Source organism: Aptenodytes patagonicus, chromosome 3 (genome assembly GCF_965638725.1).
Source record: "Aptenodytes patagonicus chromosome 3, bAptPat1.pri.cur, whole genome shotgun sequence".
NCBI classification, from domain to species: domain Eukaryota; kingdom Metazoa; phylum Chordata; class Aves; order Sphenisciformes; family Spheniscidae; genus Aptenodytes; species Aptenodytes patagonicus.
In genome coordinates this window covers 53,425,022-53,446,065 of record NC_134951.1, presented here as the reverse complement: position 1 = coordinate 53,446,065, position 21,044 = coordinate 53,425,022, and the positions used below count along the sequence as shown (strand labels likewise).

Sequence of the window (21,044 nt, the reverse complement as noted above, 5' to 3'; positions counted from 1 at the left end):
AATAACCAATGCATATAAAAAGCCTAAGTAGACAATGACAGACATTGGCTTGAGCAGATGTCTTCATGCTTGAGCACTGTCTTCCGGTGCTCTGAGAGCAGAGGATGAAGTCAGTCTGACTTTTAAAGAACTGTGTATTGAGAAACTGTAAATTAACAGAATCACAATCAGACCAAAATACCAATTATATTTGCTACCAAAAGTGCATAATTTTTTTTTCTGGAAAAAAAACCCCAAAACCTCCATACAGCAAACATTTCATGGATTTGATAAGCCGTGACTTGTCACATCATTCACCCTTACACTGCAAGGCAAATCTCATTGCTCTTATTAATACAGGCCAGATAATTTTTTTGTGCTTAAATGCAAATATTTTTTTCCAAGTGCAGCCTGTGAAGAACCCGTATATTTGGAAACTGCAATATAGGTAAGTAGGAAATCCCACTGATTCACAAAGAGGTTCTATTGTTTCGTCTCAAAGCCAAGCACGACTGGAAAAGCAACTGTCCTAAGCGGAGCTGTTGTAAAGGGGCGCAGCACTGAAGGCGCTGCTGCCCGAGCTGGCACGCCGGCTGCATGCAACTTGTGGAGGAGAAGGGAAATGGCCACGTTACTGTGTCAGAGCATTACATGTGTCTGAGCTTACCTGCCTGAGACTCCTCTGGCTGACTGCCCGGGTTAAATCAAAGGAGGCCAAGGAGAGACAGGAGAGAGGAGGAAATGAAACAATGGTGGTGATAAAGCCTAATAATACCAACGGTTCTTCAGGGGATCAGTGGGGAGCGAGGTACTGGAATAACCGCTGCCAGCCTGCTGCCAGAAGGGTGACGAGCTGTTTTTCAAGGCCGGTGATGAACACAGAAAGTTATTAAACCCTCCCCCATGATAGATGAAAGGACCGGGGAGTGGGGGTGTGGAAAGGAGGGAAGAGCAGCCTCTTAAGGAGAGACATTACTGGAGTTGCAGATGCACCTGGGTGTGCAACCAGAGCCGGGGACTGATGGGCTGCAGGGGGGATTTCAGGAGCTTGTCCAAGCTGCTGGAGAGGTGATGAGGGGGAAGCCCTGAGCACCGAGACCTCTCGCAGGCTTAGCCCTGTCTCCCGGTTTGCAGTGGGCTTTTGGCTGTACCGCCAGCCGTTTTGCCCCGAAGGGAGAGGTTCCTCTGTCCATCATGGGCTGTTTGGAGGGGAAGGGAGTGGCAGGCAATGTGTTTAAGGAGAGCAGTCCTGGTTTGTATCAACACAGGGAGTGGGGCGCGGGGGACAAAATGGGGGTACCAGCCACACCAGTCAGAGGGACGTGAATGTGGCAGCAGCCCCCATCTGCTGAGCTTGTGCCCTGGGAGAGACGGCAAAGCCGGGGTGGGGAAGGACACCGCTCCCCCACCTGCAAGGATGTCTGGCTTCCCCCCCCCCCCCCCCCCCCGCCCCCGCCATCTTTTATTAGACCAGTTGCTACCACCTTTCCCCACAAACCTCCTCTCAGCTGTGTCCTTAGACTGCCACGGCCACAGCATCACTGCTGCAGCATCACTGCCATACCTGGGAGCAGGGGGCAAGCGCCCCCGGGAGATGCCACCTGGGGAGAGCGAGCCCAGGTGCACCAGGCACCGGAGCCATCTTCCCACCAAAACCGGCCAGGCGGCTGTGACTGAAATTTAATTTGCCTGGTGCGTTCAGTGGACATTTTAATCAGCATTTCCTACAATCTACTTGGCAAAGAGGCTCAACTGGCAGCTGCCTGACTGAATGGGCTTTGCACCCAGTCTAACCTTCCCCATTCGCAATTTCCAGTGCTGGAAAACCTTTCTGTCTCGCTCTCAGAAGTTTCTATAGCAATCACGGCTGTCCTAGTGAAGCACGGAAAATGGCAGCCCATTCAGATTGTAATTTTGCTGGACAGTAATTGCTCCTCTCTCCATTGGCCTCTGAAATGTTATTTTTTGGGAGATATCAACCACAACTGGAGGAGACTGGTCCTCTGCCTGTGTTTTCAACAAACTTCGTCCCCCCCACCCCAGCTAACTTCGTTAGCTGTTTGCAGCGTGCTTGAACCTTGACTAACAGGGAAGCATTGCTGGGCACACCATACCTCAGCTACAGTAAAGACCCGATGTGAGCGATGCTCTTAACAAGCCTGCAGGAAAAAAACCTCGCTGCCAAACATGTCATGTTGTGACCTGAACGTTATCCATCATTGTAGGTAGAAAAAGTTACACAAGTGTGTTTGGCTTTACTAATTGCAAAAGACTGGAGGATACAAAGAAAGCTTTTTCTTCATGTCATTGAGCTTACTTTTCCTGGTTCAGCTAACTTCAGCTTAAACCATCACTTGATCTTTTGTTCTGTGCTTCATCTTTCAGCAGCTGTGATCGCTCTTAATTACTGTGACACTGAAGAACCGCACGCTGAAAATACATTAAGTAACAGAACGAAAGGTTTTGCTTCTTGCAAGAAGAGGATGTGGTAGCATTATACCCCAGCTTGTGAAGGAATCGATCAACCATTTCTCAAGCTCTTCTAATAATCTTTCCCTATACTGTTATGGCTATTGTTGCCTGCTGGAAAAATTAGCTTAAAGCTGAGTAAGGGGAATTGTGGATAAGTGTTTGCAATTTGGCTTTGGACTGACACAGTGTGATTGCACTCAAAGAATTTGAAGTCTTTGCACTGGCAGCAGTACTTGAATCTGGGAATATAGGATTCGCATTGGAAAAGAGTGGATTTTTATAACGATTTAAATGAACAATTTCAGCTAGAGAGTGGATTAACAGAGCCAACTAAACCCTTCACCCTGACAAAGAACTGGCGGGAGGACTATAGAAACTCATCCAAAATTTTACCAACATGAATGCAGAGTAATAGGTCAGTGAGAAGCATTTCTGTATTTTAATGGCGCTCTTAGAATTCAATTCAATTTAAAACAAAAGTTGTTTTACAAATATGTGGAGAATGCAGAAGGCTGGAGAGGGAGCAAGTGGCCTGCATCCTCCATCTGCTCCATCCTCCCTCTACTCTCGTGCAAGGGACTGCCACTGCAAGTCCTCCTCCTTGGCAGACAGAAAGGCAAACGCAGGCACTGCCCTAACCCAAGGGTCAGAAACATCTCCCATTCTGTGGGGGCATGGATGCACCCCCAGACCCCACACCCCCTATTTCACATGTGCCAGAGAAGCAGGAAACTCCAAGCCCAGGGGTCTCAGGGAAGCTGAGCCTCAGCAGACCTGCACTCCTATCTCAGACATGAGGTCGCAGGACAACAGAAGAAAGACGAAGTATCCCAAGACGAGCAGTGCTCTTCTCTGACAAGAGATGGACACGTTGGGGACGGCTCATCTCTGAGAGGAAAGGGGTCAGGGGGATACGAGAGAAACAGCCATTGGACAAACAGAACTGCAAAGGCAGATTGGCTGCATCTGTTCCTGAAGTATCTTGGAACCGAGTCAGCAAAGCATGCAAAGGGACTTCTTTTTGAGAAAGATTTCTAATTGGACTCTGACGGCTGACCGCTGCAGGATGTTTGAGGCCAAAAAACCCAAAGATCTTAAATCAGTCTGGAGAAGGATCCAATGTTTACATGATTAACAAGGCATGCAACTTTTGGTGAGGATGCAGCCTCCCGCTTCACGAACCGGTGTGAATCTCTAACGGGATGTTAGGAAGTTTTCTAGATGCTCTTCTCAAACAGTGGGTACTGCACAGCTGCAAGCAAGATACTGGAGCAAGTTGGTCATAGCTTGATATTCAATATGACGATCCCTCTCTTTGGAAGAAAAGCGGAGATTGAATGTTTCCAGTAGGGGGTATAGAAATAGCCCCAAAATTTAACCCCTCCTAAAAAATTTTACACCACTGGTTTCTCAAGCCCGAACTGTAAAACACTGTTGGCTGGCTGTCGGCAAGAACCATCTGACTATCTGCCACTAGCATCCATGGAGAAGCGTCATGCTGCAGCCTTGCTTTCCCATTCACAACGCTAATAGGTGCTGCATGTGGACACCTGCACCGGGGTGCTGCAGTGACCCTCAGACCCTCCCGACCCACCGGTGCCGGGACTTTTCTGCCTGCCTAAATGTTAACTAACTGCTTCCCGGGGGGAATGTTCCAAGCTGTGTGAAACCTGTAACAACTAACCGCAGAACTAACTGGCTGACAGCGAAAGCAGATCTTGAACAGTAAGAATCCCAAATTAAAAGAAAAAAAGAGCACTTTAATTGTCTCAGCTGGAGCGCCCCACCCTCAAGGTGCTAGAGAAAAGAGTCAGAGAGGTGGAAAAAAGGTTCCAAAACCAGAAATTAGGGCTGCCGGCAGCAGTAACCAAGGAGGACAAGCCTAAACTGCCTCTGGAGGAGGACCTTTCTGACAAGCCCTGGATACACCTACCAAAAGCTGAGCCACGTGTAGGGCAACGGCCTGCGGTGCTACGGCTCATCCAGGCAACCAAGTGCCCCGAAACTGCCAGTGCTGTGAGTCCAGGTTGCCCCCTGGAGACAGAGATTTAAAAAAGAAAAATCTCACTAAGTAATTAACAGAAGGCCTATCTATTCAGAACAACATACCTAAAAATAGCGTGAATAAGTGAAATGTTTATAAAATCTGGGTTTATTAATTTTTCTTTATCACAACATAAATTCTTCTCAAATAACAGAAGGATTTAACAGTGTTCAGTTTGTTATATATTACACTCAAAATTACATATTTTTAAAAAAATTTCTCAGTATATAATACAAGGAAAATCCCAACAGAATTTACAAAGCCACTGTAGTTCACAAGTACAGGAGCTAAGGTTGTAATGAATCATATAGGAAATCTGTCATTACAGGTAGAAGAAAAATCACATGAATTGGTTAGCATGTTAATCACAAACCTCAGAATTTATTTTCTTTAAAATAGATGCATTATACAAAAAAAAAATCATCACTACAAAGAGGCACGCGGTGTTTAGTTGATGGCATTAATTCTGTAACCCAAACAAGGAAGCTAATCCATTTTGAGTACTTAAATTACTTTTTGCACTATTTACATACTTTACTGAAGTATTTTCATCCCAGAGCCTCAGCAAGCATCTTAGAATATTAATGAGTGAAGCCTGGCAGCTCTCCAGCGTTAGCAAATAAGAAAGTAACGTCGTTCCCATTGTAGCAACAGGGAAACTGAGGCACTGGGGTTATTTAGATCCAGGTAACTGCAGAAAGAAAACTCCTGGATCTTGATCCTCTTAGGTCTTGATGGAGAGTCTAGTCTTCCTCCTTGTTAGATGGCTGGTGATTGTGCTGAGCACTGTTTGAAACCTGGTCAGTTTTTTTCTTGTTTAAATTGCTGCAAAATAGGTGACATCTATCCAGCTATAGTGTCATTATGATCACCTTTACCCAAAAAAAAAGCCACTAACGGTTTTCCTTTTTTAGATGAAAAAGTGACAACAGCAACATCTTCAATCCCTCCAAAGACCTTTGGAAGGCTGTCTTGTTACACCCAAAATACTGCAATTGTTCCCTCGATCTGTGCAAAGGTAAATACAGAAAACCAGTAGCTTTGAAAGACAGAATTGCATTATTTATAAAAAAAGGTAAGTAAGAGCTACTGCACAAGAATGCGAAATGAAAACACAGCTTTAAAGATAAAAAGTCAATATGGATAGAGTGACTATGCTCACAGAAGCTGTAATTTACATTTTCAGGCATTGGGAACATTCCTTTGTCAATCAAGTATTTGAAATAAGTTAGCTGAGAGATTCTTGGCCAGGACACGGCCTTTATAAACCAGTATGAAACATTTCACATGGTCCATAACCACAAGGATTCTACTTCCCGTGGCAGCAAAATATCATACCACATCAGTAAGGTTACTCGAAAAGACCTTTAAAAATAACTTGGCAATAATGTTTGCTGAATGACTAAAAGGGAAATAAAAACATGTTGCGGATCTGAGATGACATGGATTTGCCAAGTTAAGAAAAACCTAAAAAGCCATTACTTACACTTAGGAGCCAGGATAAATCCAGCAATTTTAAGGCCATTAAGGAGTATGCATAATTTATTCACAGGCATCTCACCATTTACATTTTGGCAACTAAAACATCTTAACGTGGAAATAAGAAGTCACAGAGCGCTGCTGTCTCACAGCAACGAGGAGCAGGCCAGGCAGCAGGGGACAGGACTGCTGGGAGCGTAGGTGACCCAGCGCCCTGGGGCAGGACATACCCAGTGCTGTCCGTTGTGCCCCAGTGACAGATTCTGGCCAGCACCAGTTGCCTGGAAGTTGTTTGGCCTCAGAAGAAGCCTCCCCCAAATTCGCTATTGGAAAGAGACTTTATGCATGCTACAGCATCATTAGCAGCATCGTAAAATAAGCATATAGGGCCTCACTTTCTTCAGGGACGTGGACAGACATAAATGTGCTGCTTCTGTGGTTACCGCGGGGATCTCTGCTCTGGCTGACAAATTGGTCCCATCAGTCTCTCCTTGTGGTCCTGACCTGAAGGTGGCAATCCGCACTCTGCAGTGCAACCACAAATACTGCACAGTGATTTAAGTAGCTTTTCTTGTTTACAGCCTCTTTCAGCCCCAAAACCCTTCTGGAATATTCGCCATTTTTTCTCCGGGATTACTGCTGGCGCCTATCAATGACTCCCGACAGCGACTTCCCTGCTGGCCAAGGAAAGACTGCACTGTGGTTTCATTTAGGAATATGCCCTGGAAGCAGCGCTGGCTCTGGACGCTTTTGGGAACTTCCCTCCCGTGGTTTGACAGGGCTCACCTACATCCCAGGAGGCTTTCAATGATACCTGAGTCCCACTGCATTTAGGAGCTTCCAAAAACCTGGGGTATCTGAGTTTGGGATGAGTGCTTAAATTGCAGAAAAGCCTCCAATACCGATAGGCAAAGCTGCACCAGTTGGAGCACAAGCTCACCTGCCCAGGGGGCTCCAGGGAGCCCCTGGTTAAATGAGGTCGGTCATCACCCACGGAGACCGTGGAGAAACACTTCACTTCCCCGGCCCGAGACAGTCTCCGTGGGAATGCAGAACCTGCCAGAACCTCCTCTCTCACGCGTCCCAAACATCTCTCCTGTGTTCTGCAAGATTATGCATTTCCCCTGTACCACGCGACGGAGGAGGACATACAGGCTAAACGCATAAACGGCTTTTAAAATAATGCAAATAAATACCCAGAATCAAGACGCTTTAGGGTATCTACCACCACCTCCCATTTTCCCACAATACATTCTGGTTCAGACAAGGCAGGAGGCATTTGAATGCTGCCAGAAAAAAAGTCAAGGCTGAAGCTTCAGGAGAGTTATCAGCGCAAGCCCAGGCTGATGAGTATAGACTGCCATGTATAAATATAGAACCACACCCACTTAAATTACATATATTAGTTTTATCTCTATTTTTATATATATATATGTATAAATTAAGTATACATATGTGTGTATATACAGACACACATGCATGAATCTCAATAGTCCCTCTGTTGAGAAACCTATACAAATAAAAATACATCAACTATTCAGATATTCTTAAGTATAAGCAATGTATTCTGATTGGGTTTTTCATAAATACGCATTAAAATTCTCCACGGTAGTCACCCTTGTGGGAATAGCAACATAGTTGCATAAGTTGTAAACTATAAATACAGGCTTTAAAAATTCTTTGAAGAACAGGTATAGCCAGTGTAAGTAACTTTCAGGGCAAACAGAAGCGATCAGAACAGAAAACCAGACTTGAGCACATGGCTCCAAAACATCTGTATTGCCGTAACACATGCAAGTGCACAGGACCTCTCCAGTCCTCCCCACCCCCCAAAGTCCCTTTTAAAAGCTTTCTGTAATTGTGACGGGGGTTACAACTGAAACAATTTAATCGGGCTTAAGGAAGGCAGAGAAGAATATTTTTGATAACAGATAAAGTACAAGAAAAAGGTCATGTTGCAAAATCCAAGAAAACCCCTCAAATTTGGGGACAGTGCATTATACATCTCCTCCTTAAGAAATCAGGGCAATCTTTTCAGTCCATCTGCATAATATTCTTCCCTATTCAGGGTTTCTAAATATGCTCTTAAAATGACTTTTTATAAAAATACAGTATTAGCCAATGCAATACCGTATTTTGTTTCCGTTAGATTAAAACCAAGAATGACACAACTGCGTTTTTAACTAAAAGAAAGTTTCCAACTACAAACATGAGGACGGGTGATGTGTTTTGGGGGATCAGTTAATATCCCATCTTTTCCATAAAACACATTCCTATTGTAACACGATGAAGTGCCTCAGCAGTACCGTGTACTAACTCTCCCCAGATCAGAGCAGGCGTGCCAGCAGCAACGGAAGGCTTGGTATAGATGAAGCCTGAGAAAATTCAGGTAGAGATATGTCACTGGGGTAGAAGCGGCATATCCAGGCTTGCGAGAACTGCAAAATTTAGGAAGAGTTTTAACTTGCACGTATATGTTACAGTATACCCTGCCTTATCACAGTTTCTTTTCCCATCCATGATTACTTAGATCTTAATCCTGTGCGGTTTCAAGTACCTTCAAGCTCCTCCTCAGGCTTCTCTCTTGGTTCAAACCGTTAGTTTTCAATGAACCAGACTGAGCAACAGTCTGATTACAAGAAACTCTGAGAGCCTGAAAGTCAGCGGATGGCTACACACAGAAAATAGGAAAAAACCCCAGAATACACTACAGAGGAGTTCCAGGATTCTAGCAGGGACCTATACAATATCAGGAGTTTCATAAAGAAAGCATTTGATTTTTCTTTTGTGCAAACTGCATTGTACGTGACAGAAGCAGCGCATTAACCACAAAGTGCCCTCTTCATGTGACATCATAAATCTACTGTGAACCCTGCATGGCCCATTAACTTTGTCTCTAGACCAATTCTCCAGAAAAATTCTAATCCCATTAAACTTCCTGAACATCAAAGTTCTATTTTACAGAAAAGAAAACAAAGGCAAAATTTCACATGTCCACACACTGGTGGTACAGAAAAATAATCCAGTCCTCATGTCTTAAGCACAAAAAACAACTGATGAAAGAAAACATGGTCCAGATGATAAAGTGCAATTATTATTTCAGTTGTGCTAAAAAGCCTTCCAATTCTGTAGTTTTACTTCTTGGTGATTTTATTCAACTTTTAATTATAACGGGTTTTTGCTTCTGTCCCCATCTTTCCAGTACTGTTCAGTCTGCATTTCTGTAAGCCGTGAGACAGTACGCTGAAAGGCAAAGATTTCCTCTTCTCCTGTAAACATGGAGAGTCCTTTGGCAGAATCCTACAATACACAAAACCAGTACCACAAAACTGTGAGAGACAGCTGTACTGAAGTGCATCCTATCTAACTCCTAAGGCTGAGTGCTTTACAGGCTTTGACAATACAACACAGCAGCAGGGCACCAAAAAAATAAAATGAACGTCCAAAAATTAAAGAAAAACACCTATTTCGGCTAGGTAACCCTGTGAAGGAACATAGCAAAACAAAAATTTGGATTTGAAACAACACGATGACATGTTAACCACCTATTTTCATTTTTCTGTTGACTAATTGTATACTGATTTAGACAAATCATTTAAAAATTCATTAACAATAACTAGGTTACAGGGAAAAGGAAAAACACAATCAAGAACGTGCAAAGTAGTACTGTTTGTGAGGGTTTGTGAGGCAGTCCTATATAGTCTAGGAAGAGGTGGAACAGACCATCTTTTATTTCTCTATTTTAAACGTAGGAGCTAAACTTAAATCAGCATTTTCACACATGATTGAACGGATATAATGATTAACAATCAAAATGACACTAAACCTTATGCAAACTGGTTCTATATATTGTGACATTTTCTTTGACTATGAATAAATAACGTAACATGCAATTATGAGAGCGACAGACACACTGCAGAAAAAGCAGCAAATCACTAGTTAAATGTTTACTTGATTCCTCTTCCTAAAATGCTGCTGTAATTATGAGACCAAAACCAATTTTGTTACAAAAGGGAGATGACGTTAATATCATGTACCTGGCTCAAGTCCAAATCATCCATCAACACTCTGTCGTCCTCTAGCTCACCGTTGTCATGTTCTACCAGGAACAAGCTTTGCAGAGGAGTCACTGCAGAACAAATAATACGCACCTGAGAGAAGGAAAACAGGCAACAGTATCATCGCTTGGGCTTTACAGAAAAGGGATAAAATACATGTTTTATGAAAAGCAAACTTCAAATTACGACCTTGGGGTTTTTTCCAGGTATTTTCCTTTTCTCTTATTAGCACTGCTGTTGCAGATTTACCCGACTTAGTCATTTGGAATATTAACCTTACAGGAGCTTTTTCTCAGTAACAACTCATGTAACTTTTACTCAGAGAACAGCATAACTGCTATTAAATACTCAGAATATCTGCTATACAGGCAATGAGTTCACAATCAACTTTACTTTCTAAAATAACAGCTGTAAAGTATTAGTAACCGATGCTTTCTTTCCCCCCATTGTTAGACTCCTCTCAGTAGGTAAGTGCACGGCACACGTATTTCCATCTAAAGAATGTTTAAATTCCAAATTTCCCAGAAGGCTGAGTTGAGCCACTCTTGCTTTCACCTATGCTACTCAAATGCACATTATTTGCTAATAACAATAATGATGCTGTTTTCATGTCTGCTGGGAGGAGATCCAATGTGCAGTGAGGTACAGCATCTTGGGGGGCTGCAATGAAGACAGACTGAAACATTATTACAGAAGGAGGCGCTTGTCGAGAGCATGCGGGCAAAATGTTTGCATTGTGGACAGGTCTCCACAAATACGCTCTCTCAGGTAGTTTTTCCAAGCAGCTACTTGTGACGAGAGTTTAACATTTGTGTTTTTCCTATGGAAGAAGCAACAGAAAGCAGCTGTTTGCTTGCAATTCTTAATGACAGCATGTAGCTAGAGCAGATCCCCCCCCCCCCATTTCCAACACACTCTTATTAGTTTATAAATATTAGCATATCCTCTTAGAAACTGTCCATTTCCAAACCATAAAGCACAAAGAATCTGGCTGATTTAAATGAGCTCATTTACTCATACGCTTAGCTAGTTCAATACCTTGCTGAATCAGGGCCTTTCTGACCATCTTGCCAGGACATTCTTGAAAAAAAAAAATCTCAATTGGTATTTCCTGATTCCATAAATATTTAAGTGTGTGCATATATAATCACACATAAGATAGGGTTTCATACCTTGTATTACTTTTAAAATATAATCTTAAACACGAACTTCTCTTTGTTTTAGTAGTGCTGGTTTTGCTTCCATGATTGAAACCTCTGTAACTCCACATGAAGCGCTGCATTTATCGTTACTATTCCATTAGCAGTTCTGCAACCTCATGTAAAGCCTACAGTGACCGTTTCCTTCAAACTTAATAATGTAACTATCCTATTAACTCCTCAGCGCCCTGTTCAGGAAGGCACTGATTCCCAACCCACTGCCCATACAGATTAAAAATGTAAAAAATTTAAATTTACTCCAGCATGGTCGGCAGCACAATCTTTCATTATTAAAATGACGACATGGCTTCTTTGGCTTTCCTGGGTTAGGAAAGAAATAACATCCCTATTCAATAAAGGCAAATGAACTCAGGCTTATATTTATTGTCATGCTTAATACTCACAGAAATAAATTAAAAAAATACCTGCTTATGTGCCTTTATTGCAATGAGGCCTTTTTTGTGAAGCTAGAATGATGTTTCTTTGCAGTGCTCGTTCATTCTGCTTGTTTTCCAAATTATTACTACAGAAAGCCTTACTCCAAACCAACTATATCGGTCAGGTTTTAGGACTCCCAATATTATTCCTATACATATAGGAAAGGCTTGGTTCTCACCTTATGCTCATAAAAGGTATCAATAAGAGTAATGAAACGACGAGCTTGTGTCCTTTTTGCCATTGTAAGAAGTGGTATGTCACGAACAAAGACCGTGTCAAAATGCTTTGATATTTCCAAATAGTCACTGGCCCCAAGAGGCTGAAACAAAACAAACCGTAAGAAATGCAAACCCGTGATAGAATGATACACAAACACTGTATCTTGAAATACTACAATTACAGAAGAGAGGGTGTAAAGTCCTGATCGTATTCTTATTTTTGTTTCTTCGTATCTTGCTTCAGGAATGCTTGTTTGCCCTTACTGACATAGGTATATAAGGGTGCTCATTCATACTGTCAGCTTTACCTGAACAGTGTTCGATAGTTAAAAATGTGGCTCTTCCGCATTCTCACATTGTTATGATCTCTCTGACAACCTCAAACAAAATAATCACTATAAACCATAATACGTAGAAGACAAGAAAATCATGGTTAAGCTACGAAGTCAACCTAAAGCATAAATAATTTGAACAGCTATTAGGATGCTTTCCAGCAGCAAGATTTTTAAACGCAAATGCATAGGCTAGTTACTGACTCGTAAGTTGACCTGCATTTAGTTCACCCAAGACTAACCCAGATTGAATAAAAATCTTATGTTCTAAGTACTGAAAGCAAAGGAAGCAGACAAAAATACAATTTTGTAGCAGTTCCTCTGATTGTGGTTTCACCTGTAATGATGAAATAAAAATCCGTAATAAGAACTTAGTAGTTTCTATTTGTGTATCTAAACCATCAACAGAAGATATGTGCAAATAGTCGTAGCTCATTCAAGTACACATTCAAATACATTCATTTAAAATTACTTTTTCATTACATAGAAGGTATTTTTTTCTGCAAGATCTACCCTATTAGTACTGCAGGCAGTACTTTCTCTTTAGCTATTAAGTCATCGTATTTAGGAGATAAACTTCATACTCCTGAATCTCGTCCCATTAGTTTTACTTGTGCGAGTACTTCAGTATCTTGGACGCAACTACTCCATAGACCAAGATCAGCAGCAATCAAGTGTTGCATGATAATGTCACAACTCCCTTCCCAAACAATGAAATGTGCTGTACAGTATTACATGGTTATAAAGCACTGCAATACTGCTGATATCTTAAAAACAGGAAATAAAAAATATTTTCTCTAACTGAAATTGCTAGACAAATTTGCCATAGGCCAAGCATAACTGCTTAACTAGAACCCTTCTGCAAGAAGTTATTTTAAGCAATTATTAATGGCTGTCCATGACCACGACTTTGGGTTTTATTTAGATGCAAGAATGAAAAACCCATAGAAATGGTCTATACGCAAGCACAGGAGAGTGAAGCCTTGATGGCATTCCAAAAGTTCTTCTGAAAATTAATAGGAATAAGCTCGAGCTTCTCACCAGCTAACCCACCAGGCAGGTATTAAAGCCTCTGACTCTAAGCCAGTTCTCCCATTTGCAGTCTCATGAATCGCCCTGCTTTCCCATTCACAACCATGCAACTTCCCTGTGGCATCTATGGAAAAGAATTATTACAAAAACTTTCAAGTGCTTTCAGCAGTGTTTAAGAGCAGTATACACTATATCCTCTCCTCATAGTTATATATACACTGTTTACTTTCTCCCTCCATTTCAGCCCCCCAGCCACTACTATGGACTTCTTAACCAGAAACCGAGAAACTAATCATCACGAGGGTCACCAGCAACAGCTTCATGCATCTCCTCTGAAAAAAATCTCATCTGGACAAAGAGTAGCTGAACTCAAAATGTTTTGATGAAAGAAAGCATGAAAAGGTTCAAGAAAGTGAAAGGAACTGCTGGATGGAAACATTACAGAGCTAGCCCACCGCATATCTCGCCATCAGATACAAGGGATAGCTAGCTGTACAACAATCGTATCAAGTGCAAAAGAAAACAATGGAAGCACTAAAAGCAACACAACTAGGATACTGCTGAAGATTTTAAGATTGGTAGTAAGCAAACGGTTTAGTAACGATAATTTTTATTCCATACTTAGGACTGAAGTATTGTTAAGTACAGAGGAGATCAAGTATGCCTGTGCGCTGAGTACCTGAGAGGGACAACAGCAGTGATCTAATTGCCTGTGAGCAAGGAAATAATTTCTCATGTCTCTCTTTAGGTAAGAAATTACAGACATTACTGCTATTCAGGTTCATTCTTTTATCACATGAAGAGCCCAAGCACTCTTCTGCCAAAGCCCAAAACCCTGAGGAATTATTCTGTCTTGCCCCAATGTGATACACTTTCTCACCCAAACCATATGAACACACCCTCCTCATTTCAAATACGAAGTATTAAATATGAAAAGCTGATTCCCTAAATAAATAAATAAATAAATATTAAAGGCTTCAAACTTTTGCAAAATCCACAAACTGAAGCGCCCAACCGCTAAGCTATACATCTAAGAACTTGGTGGGCACCTTGGTGGGTATCCACACATGAAAATTAAAAACCTGGAGAGTTGGAGAGAGGAAACAGGTGGAGGACAAAAATAAGGCTAATGCATTTCAAGTGGGAAGAAAGGAAGATGGAATACTTCTTTTGCTTTTTATACAGACATAAAACCACAGTTCACAGAGGGTTACAATATGCATCTTTATCACAGCCCAAGCAAGAATTCAATCCACTTCAGCAGTGCAAAAAGCAGGCAATTCAAAAATTCCTCTAATTACGGACATAAAAGGCAGATCATTTCGAGCTGTTTAACAAGAATTTCTGAAACACCTACACCAGCGCTAAGTGATAATATTCTGTAAATGTTGGCAGAAACGTGCCTTTGGACACTCCAAAATCTTATGATCAGAAAGATCTGAGCCTAGCAGCCATGAGTATTTTAATAAAGTAAGTCTGTACCTCCCTGCCAAGACTCGAGGCTGGTGAGACGCAACTGAAATTCCGAGTCAGCCAGTCTGTTGTTTTATATGGTTCAGTTGGCATCAGCTGTAGTTCTTTACATAGAGGAGTTCTCAAACCCTCTCCTTTTAGAGTTTAGAAAGACATAACCCTGGAGATGAAGACAAAGCTTTTAATCCTGTTTTCAACATGACTTACTCTCATCTTGGACAAGTCCTTTAATTTCCTTCTGCCTTACTCTACTTACTGCAAAAAGAAGGAACAACCAGCAAATTTGCAAATGCTCCAGGGACAGTTTAAAGCCCTTTTTGTATTCCTCTAACCTTGGTATTGGCCTAATTTCCATGCTGCCTGCAATTGCTTCGAAGCTTTTCTAACTCACCAGCTACACTCAAAATGCTCCAAATGCAGGAGACCATGATGCAGGCGCACCCCGACAGCTTCTCAAGTCGCATTCTCACTGGCCTGTTGCCCTTGCAAAACTGGCATGAGGCTGGCACAAGCACCCAGGTACCAGGTCTGTGCCACACAGGAAAGAGCCAGGGAAAATGGGTTCAAGGCCAGATCACACCACGGCTGGAGATTCTGGCTGTACGGTCCATATGCAGAAGCTCCACTGAAGAGCAGATTTATGCTGTTTCAGCAGCCAACAGCCCTCCCCTCACCTTTACGGTATTGCCTACACAGGCCCTTTTTCCTCACCTTACAGCAAGTACTGGCTGGGTCCTGACTGCCAACGATACAGGCTTGGGACAAGATGACGAGACTAGTGGCAAATGATTTTAGACACTTACCGTTGTCCTCTGTATAACCTTCCAGGGCTGAAATTTATTTTACGAACCTCACCCAGTCACAGACAGTATTCCATTTTTAGTCAGTAGCATACATGAAGGTATTACTTCCTCTGAAGTTGCTAATGAAGCTACAAATCCTCCTAATATTGACACATATATATGTAATCCTCTTATTAAAAGTTTAGCCTGATTAATCTGGTCCTCTGAACAACATTCTAAAAATAACAACTTGATTTGGTGTGTGTTTCTGGTACTGTCTGATCTTTTTTTGTTTCATCAATTATCGATCAAAACTTAACTTCAGAACCATAACACATTTATGCAAAAATTGTCACTTACCATGTTACCAGTTCTTTCAGATGCTGCAGTATTTTTTTTTGGAAAAAAAAAAAAATTAACAGATAAGAATCTTTCTGATGCTATTATTGTTCCTGCATGTGTATATAAGGTAAAACCGTTGTAGATTTTTGTCATTAACTCTGATGCCAGGAGTCAGTATTTTATAGGCATCATACTAATGCAAAACGCATTAGCACTAACATGAGCTACCTTCCTGACAAAGTGTTTACTCCACTTCAGCCTGCTTGACTGAGTTCTCACCTTCATTTGTTTTTGTTTCTCCGTCTACTTAATGCATTTTCAGCTATCATCATCTCAGTTCAAGTAGGATGTTTATTATTTGGAGCTCTCTGTGGACTGTTTTAAGAGTTAGTCGTCTCCTGTTCGTATTACATATTCCATTTAATTAAAGTACAAAGCATCCTTTTTCTTTGTTGACTCATCAGTGACAAAGTAGCTCATCTTTTAGAGATTGTCTGAAGAAAACAGAACGCTTTACATATGTTAGAAAAAGATATTTCATCTCAAGAGAAAATTTATTTTTGTTTATGTTGGAAGATATTCCAAGGCCAGTTCCAGTAACATCCTGAAGAGTTCTGATTGACAACAACTACAATTTAGTGCAGACACTCCAACACTCCAAAACTTCCTAAAACCAAAATACAGTTTAAGACTAGATAATGTTTACAACTTGGACATTAAGCAATAACAAAAAATGATAGAGCTTCTTCTGTTGTTTCCAAAGGAGCCACGCTCTATCACTAGTAGGGCTGATAGAACAGAGCACTGAGGTAATATTTCAAGATCATAACTCAAGAAAGAACAGAAAAACCTAAGGCATGGTCTGTGATGCAGCTGCATGCTGAAGTTTAAATAAAAATGTAAGATCGTTAGGGCATGACTAACTTGGTTAAAAAATTTAAAGACACTGATGGCAGTGCAAATCGGAAAGCTCTGTAAGTTACAGGCAAAGATGAGAAGTTCATTTGAAGCACTATTAATAAACTGAGAATTTAATGAAGAAGGTAATTTCTTATCAAGTTTTACTGAAGGTTTCTGGTAGCAAAAAAAAAAAAAGGCATGTCACTGTGTAATTAAAGATCACATCAGAGGGCATACTGAGGAAAGACTAAAATAACATGCAGTTTTGTTTTGGAGCTTCCTAACTAAGCATTATGAGTTGGCCTGCAACTTTAAAATCGTTATTTTAACTTGTTTGAACACTACTTGACGTGAGGCTATACAACTTGTTTGTTAAAATACTAATTGATTCATTATTCTTTCTTTTAAAATATTCTTTAATGTATGTTTTAGTTACTAAGAGGGAAGACACCAAAAGTAAACAGACCAATGATGTTTTCAGCAGTAATCACACAAATGAAAACTGTATTTTAAAAACATTACTAAAGCTGAAAAGTCAGACACGGATATTAGATAGCGGTTGCTTGTGCACCCTTAATCTTTCTCTCTTCGATATATGCTATAGTCTTGACTTACATTAACTGATGCTTCTCCCTCCCCCAGGACCCTTGACCTACCCAGTACGCGCAACAGCGGTTCTCATATAATGCACACTTACCAATACATGTTTTGTCCTCATTTCTGGTGAGTCACAAGATCTCATTTTTCATGGACTTTTCAAATGTTTGTGTAGAAGAAGAATTATGCATTTCTTCTTCGGCTTTTGTTACCTCAACAGCTAGGTACTTCATCTGCAGTAATGAATTTATCTCCACAACTACGGCTGTGAATCAAGAAAGTGGTACTATCTCCATTTTACAGAGGACAGAGAAATTATAAGCGAGCTCTTGATGCCAGGTTAAGGACCTCTGAAAGCTGATTTTTCAGGTTTCATGGACCACTACCAACTCAAAGTACAACGCCCACTGACTTCAGTTAGAGCCATGACTACGGCAGTCTAAGACTCTGTGCCTAAAGAAGAATGTCCAGAAAATTAAGATTACAGTTGCCAACAGTGAAAAGGTGGGGTTTTGGTTGGGTTTTTCTGGTTTTTTGGGGGTTTGGTTTTGTTTTTGTTTTTTTTAAATAAGAATAGTATCACGCACTAACTCTGGTGCAAACTGTGACAGAAGCCAATTATGCAAGGCAGCATTCAGCTGTATGTGATCATGTAATTACAATATCACATAGCAATGATTACTACTGTAGTGCCTATGCAGAAGGAGGGAAAAACTCAGATAACACAAGCAACAGCCATTCTGGAACTTCCTAACTGCACTTTGGTGTTGATAGCACCTTATCTTATACCTACTGCACATCCTTTGTTTAAGTTGTTTTCCAGCTTTGACACCCACATGGATGATCAGCAGAGCAGGAATCTGAGATCTATAAACCCTGGGGTAGAAGATATTTTCCAGATCAAGTACAGCCCCCTGCTATCTCAGGTTACCTCATCACAGAATCCTCGTAAGAACCGATTTTGCTGGATCTTACAGCAGAAGTTTTTTAGTCACATTTCTCATAGTGGAAAGTTGTTTCAGACTTTTGCCCTTCTGCTGATTAAGAAGATGCTTGCAATTTCCAGCTTTTTTTTTTTATATTCATAATTTTATATTCACGTATGACAGTGCTACTACTAACTGAAATAGTGCTTTTACGTTCTTGGTCTTTATTTGGGGTGACTGATGTGGATGAGGTTCTCACAATTCTTCCTCCCCCTCCTGTGGGGAAAACATGCATGCCATTCTAGCCTAGTACACCTTTTCTGCACCTGCTCTGCCCAAGTTCATTTTCTTGCACACAGATGAATACCGCATTAGTCTGATATTTGCCCATTTCCCCATTTTATCCCAATTGAGTTGAAATGTCAGTCTCATTAGAGCACGCTGCTATGTTCACTCATCATTCAGCACAATCACTCCTGCCTTAGAAGAGCTTATCTACTACATAGCGACAGACATCCATACTGAACCTACAAGAAGTGAGATGCCTCAAAGACCTATCCGCTGGTCAAAGCTGGCTACAGACTGGTGGAACAGCAGAAGGCATGCTTTTGCTCCCAAAGCCCCCGCTGCCAAATTTCCAGTTCCCACTCCAAAGTATGGCATTTGTCAACAAAAAGGTCTCCAAAAATAGTTAAGGCTTAAAAAGAAAAGAAAAGAAAAAAAAAAGGTTTCTGTTGCTTTGTACAGTAAGCAAACAAGCCTACAAACAATTTCAACAGGTATAAGCAGGTAAAACACAAAAGGCCATAAGGAAGAAGTGTATATACATCAAAATTACATGTAAGTTCCCCTTAAATAAGCTACTAGATCACAATTCAAGTGATCTTGTGATTTTTAAAGTTTTCAAAAGAACCTAGAAACTATGGGAATTAGGTTTATAGGTCGTTCTATTTATAGGTCTATTTAAATATTGGCACTTACTGTTAAGATTTCAAAACCATGGTCAATGAAGCTTTAAAAAAAAAGTACATTCAGGCACTTAAGAAACAAAAAATTGAATTAAAAGGGCAAACCCTTAAAACCATACTTGGCTTCAAAGATCTTGTCTTTGTGTACTCCCTGGTCTATAAAGTACAGGATCTAAAACCTCAAGGTTTACGCACCTTTCACTGAAGGGAGTGCTTTCTAAAATTAAGCCCTGATACACAAAAAATAAAGTATAAAACAGAAAGGAGGTTTGACTAACAATATTACTACATTACAGTATTTCCACCTGAAATAAGTTTCTTAAGCGTATTTTATAAAATATACTTGTGAGTTAGATAAGGCAACTTTTTTTTTTTTGGTTGTAGAAACTGATTGAATTCTTAAAGCATGTGTAGCTAATGAAAGACAGACTCTCAGTCCAGAGCTTAAGCCGCAAAAGCTAATCTCCTGCTGGGAATAAAACTAAGATCAAAATCAAACTAAGGAAAACTGATTCTGAAAAGTTACTGAAAATAGCGCTCACTTCTGAACAACTCCATGGTATGTTTATTTACAACTACACTCAACAATCCTAAAGATGACACCAAATTATACAGTGGATACATTTAGCAGTTTTTAATGAAGGTAATTCCCTCAAAATGATTCAGAATCATTAAACTGCAAATGCAGCTGAGTTGTGTCATCATGTAGGGGAGACATTCAATTGACTTCAAGACAGACACTTGCATTCCTAAATCACTGGTTGCCTTTGAAAATGGTGACTTTTTTCTTCTCTTTTCTTTTTTAAAGCTTAGTTACATCTTTCATTTTGAAGTGCAAGCTATTCAAGTTAGGAACCACATCTTCCTCCTGGGCTGTAGAGTGCACCTATTGCAGTGGAACAATAACCTAACAGAAACTGCTTGCCACTTCTTTGTTGTGTTAATCTACACAAATACTGTATTTTGCCAATTACAGAAACGCTAAACAACTTCTAGGAAAAAAAAAAATCACAGTAAGATAACCTTTTACAACATAGATATTAAATTTATTTTCTTAGCTTTGTTACGCTGTAGTATGTTTGCTAATGGTTAGTAACCCAAATTCCCATGCTCTGTTTTCCAGCTCAAACTGAAAACATGACCTTATTTAAATTACTTTAAAAATAATAAACCCCATAGATTCATCTAGCCCCATATCTTCTAACAGTGGCCAGAAGCAGCTGTCTAGGGTGAATATAGGAATAGCATATGCATATGGCAATACTTTGCTGATATACTTCCCCGTGTACCAGTGACTTGTTGTTTATGAACTTCCACGTATTTCTGTATTAAACCTCCTGCATTTCACACGACTGTTTGTTCTTTAGTTTACCCATCCACAAAATCAGTTTTATAGATACACTTTCCTATCCTGTTAAGACACTATGTTCATTGGTACTTGGCAGTCAGATGAAAGGATATATTTAATTACCTAATGAAAAGACTGTAGGATCCATGAAAGAAAGTTATTCAACCTTTGTAAAGAAAAGGCTAAAATGTGTTTGAGTACACTAAAAAGTCAGTATTCCCAGCAGAGGGCAGCAGTTGCTATACACAAGTGAGAGGAAGACTTTAAAAGATAATATTGTGAGGAAGACTGTACCTCCTTACTCCCTTAGGACCTTGGAAGATTACATATAAAGTACACTGTTGTCTAAATTATTTATACCAGATCAAGATTCAAGCCAAACTGTCACAATTACCAGTTTCTGAACAAAATTTTAAAAGGGAAGTGAAGAAAGAGGACTGGCAGAAGGTGATTTTTC

The 21,044-nt window shown here is 40.6% G+C and overlaps 1 protein-coding gene across 3 annotated transcripts in view; it reads right to left on the bottom strand.

Annotated features, from left to right (window-relative positions):
• Positions 1-7,725: 7,725 nt before the first annotated feature.
• Positions 7,726-21,044, bottom strand: part of AFG1L (AFG1 like ATPase) — a 75,179-nt gene continuing 61,860 nt past the window's right edge. Inside the window, exons 11-13 of one of the 3 annotated variants that reach the window (XM_076333357.1) lie at positions 11,848-11,988; positions 10,012-10,125; positions 7,726-9,274 (exon numbers count right to left, since the gene is read on the bottom strand). In XM_076333357.1, the coding sequence (XP_076189472.1) occupies positions 9,140-9,274; positions 10,012-10,125; positions 11,848-11,988 (390 nt within the window). In that variant the 3' untranslated portion in view covers positions 7,726-9,139. Of the gene's footprint in view, positions 9,275-10,011; positions 10,126-11,847; positions 11,989-21,044 lie in introns of those variants that run through there. The other 2 variants (XM_076333358.1, XM_076333359.1) reach the window with 2 other exon arrangements.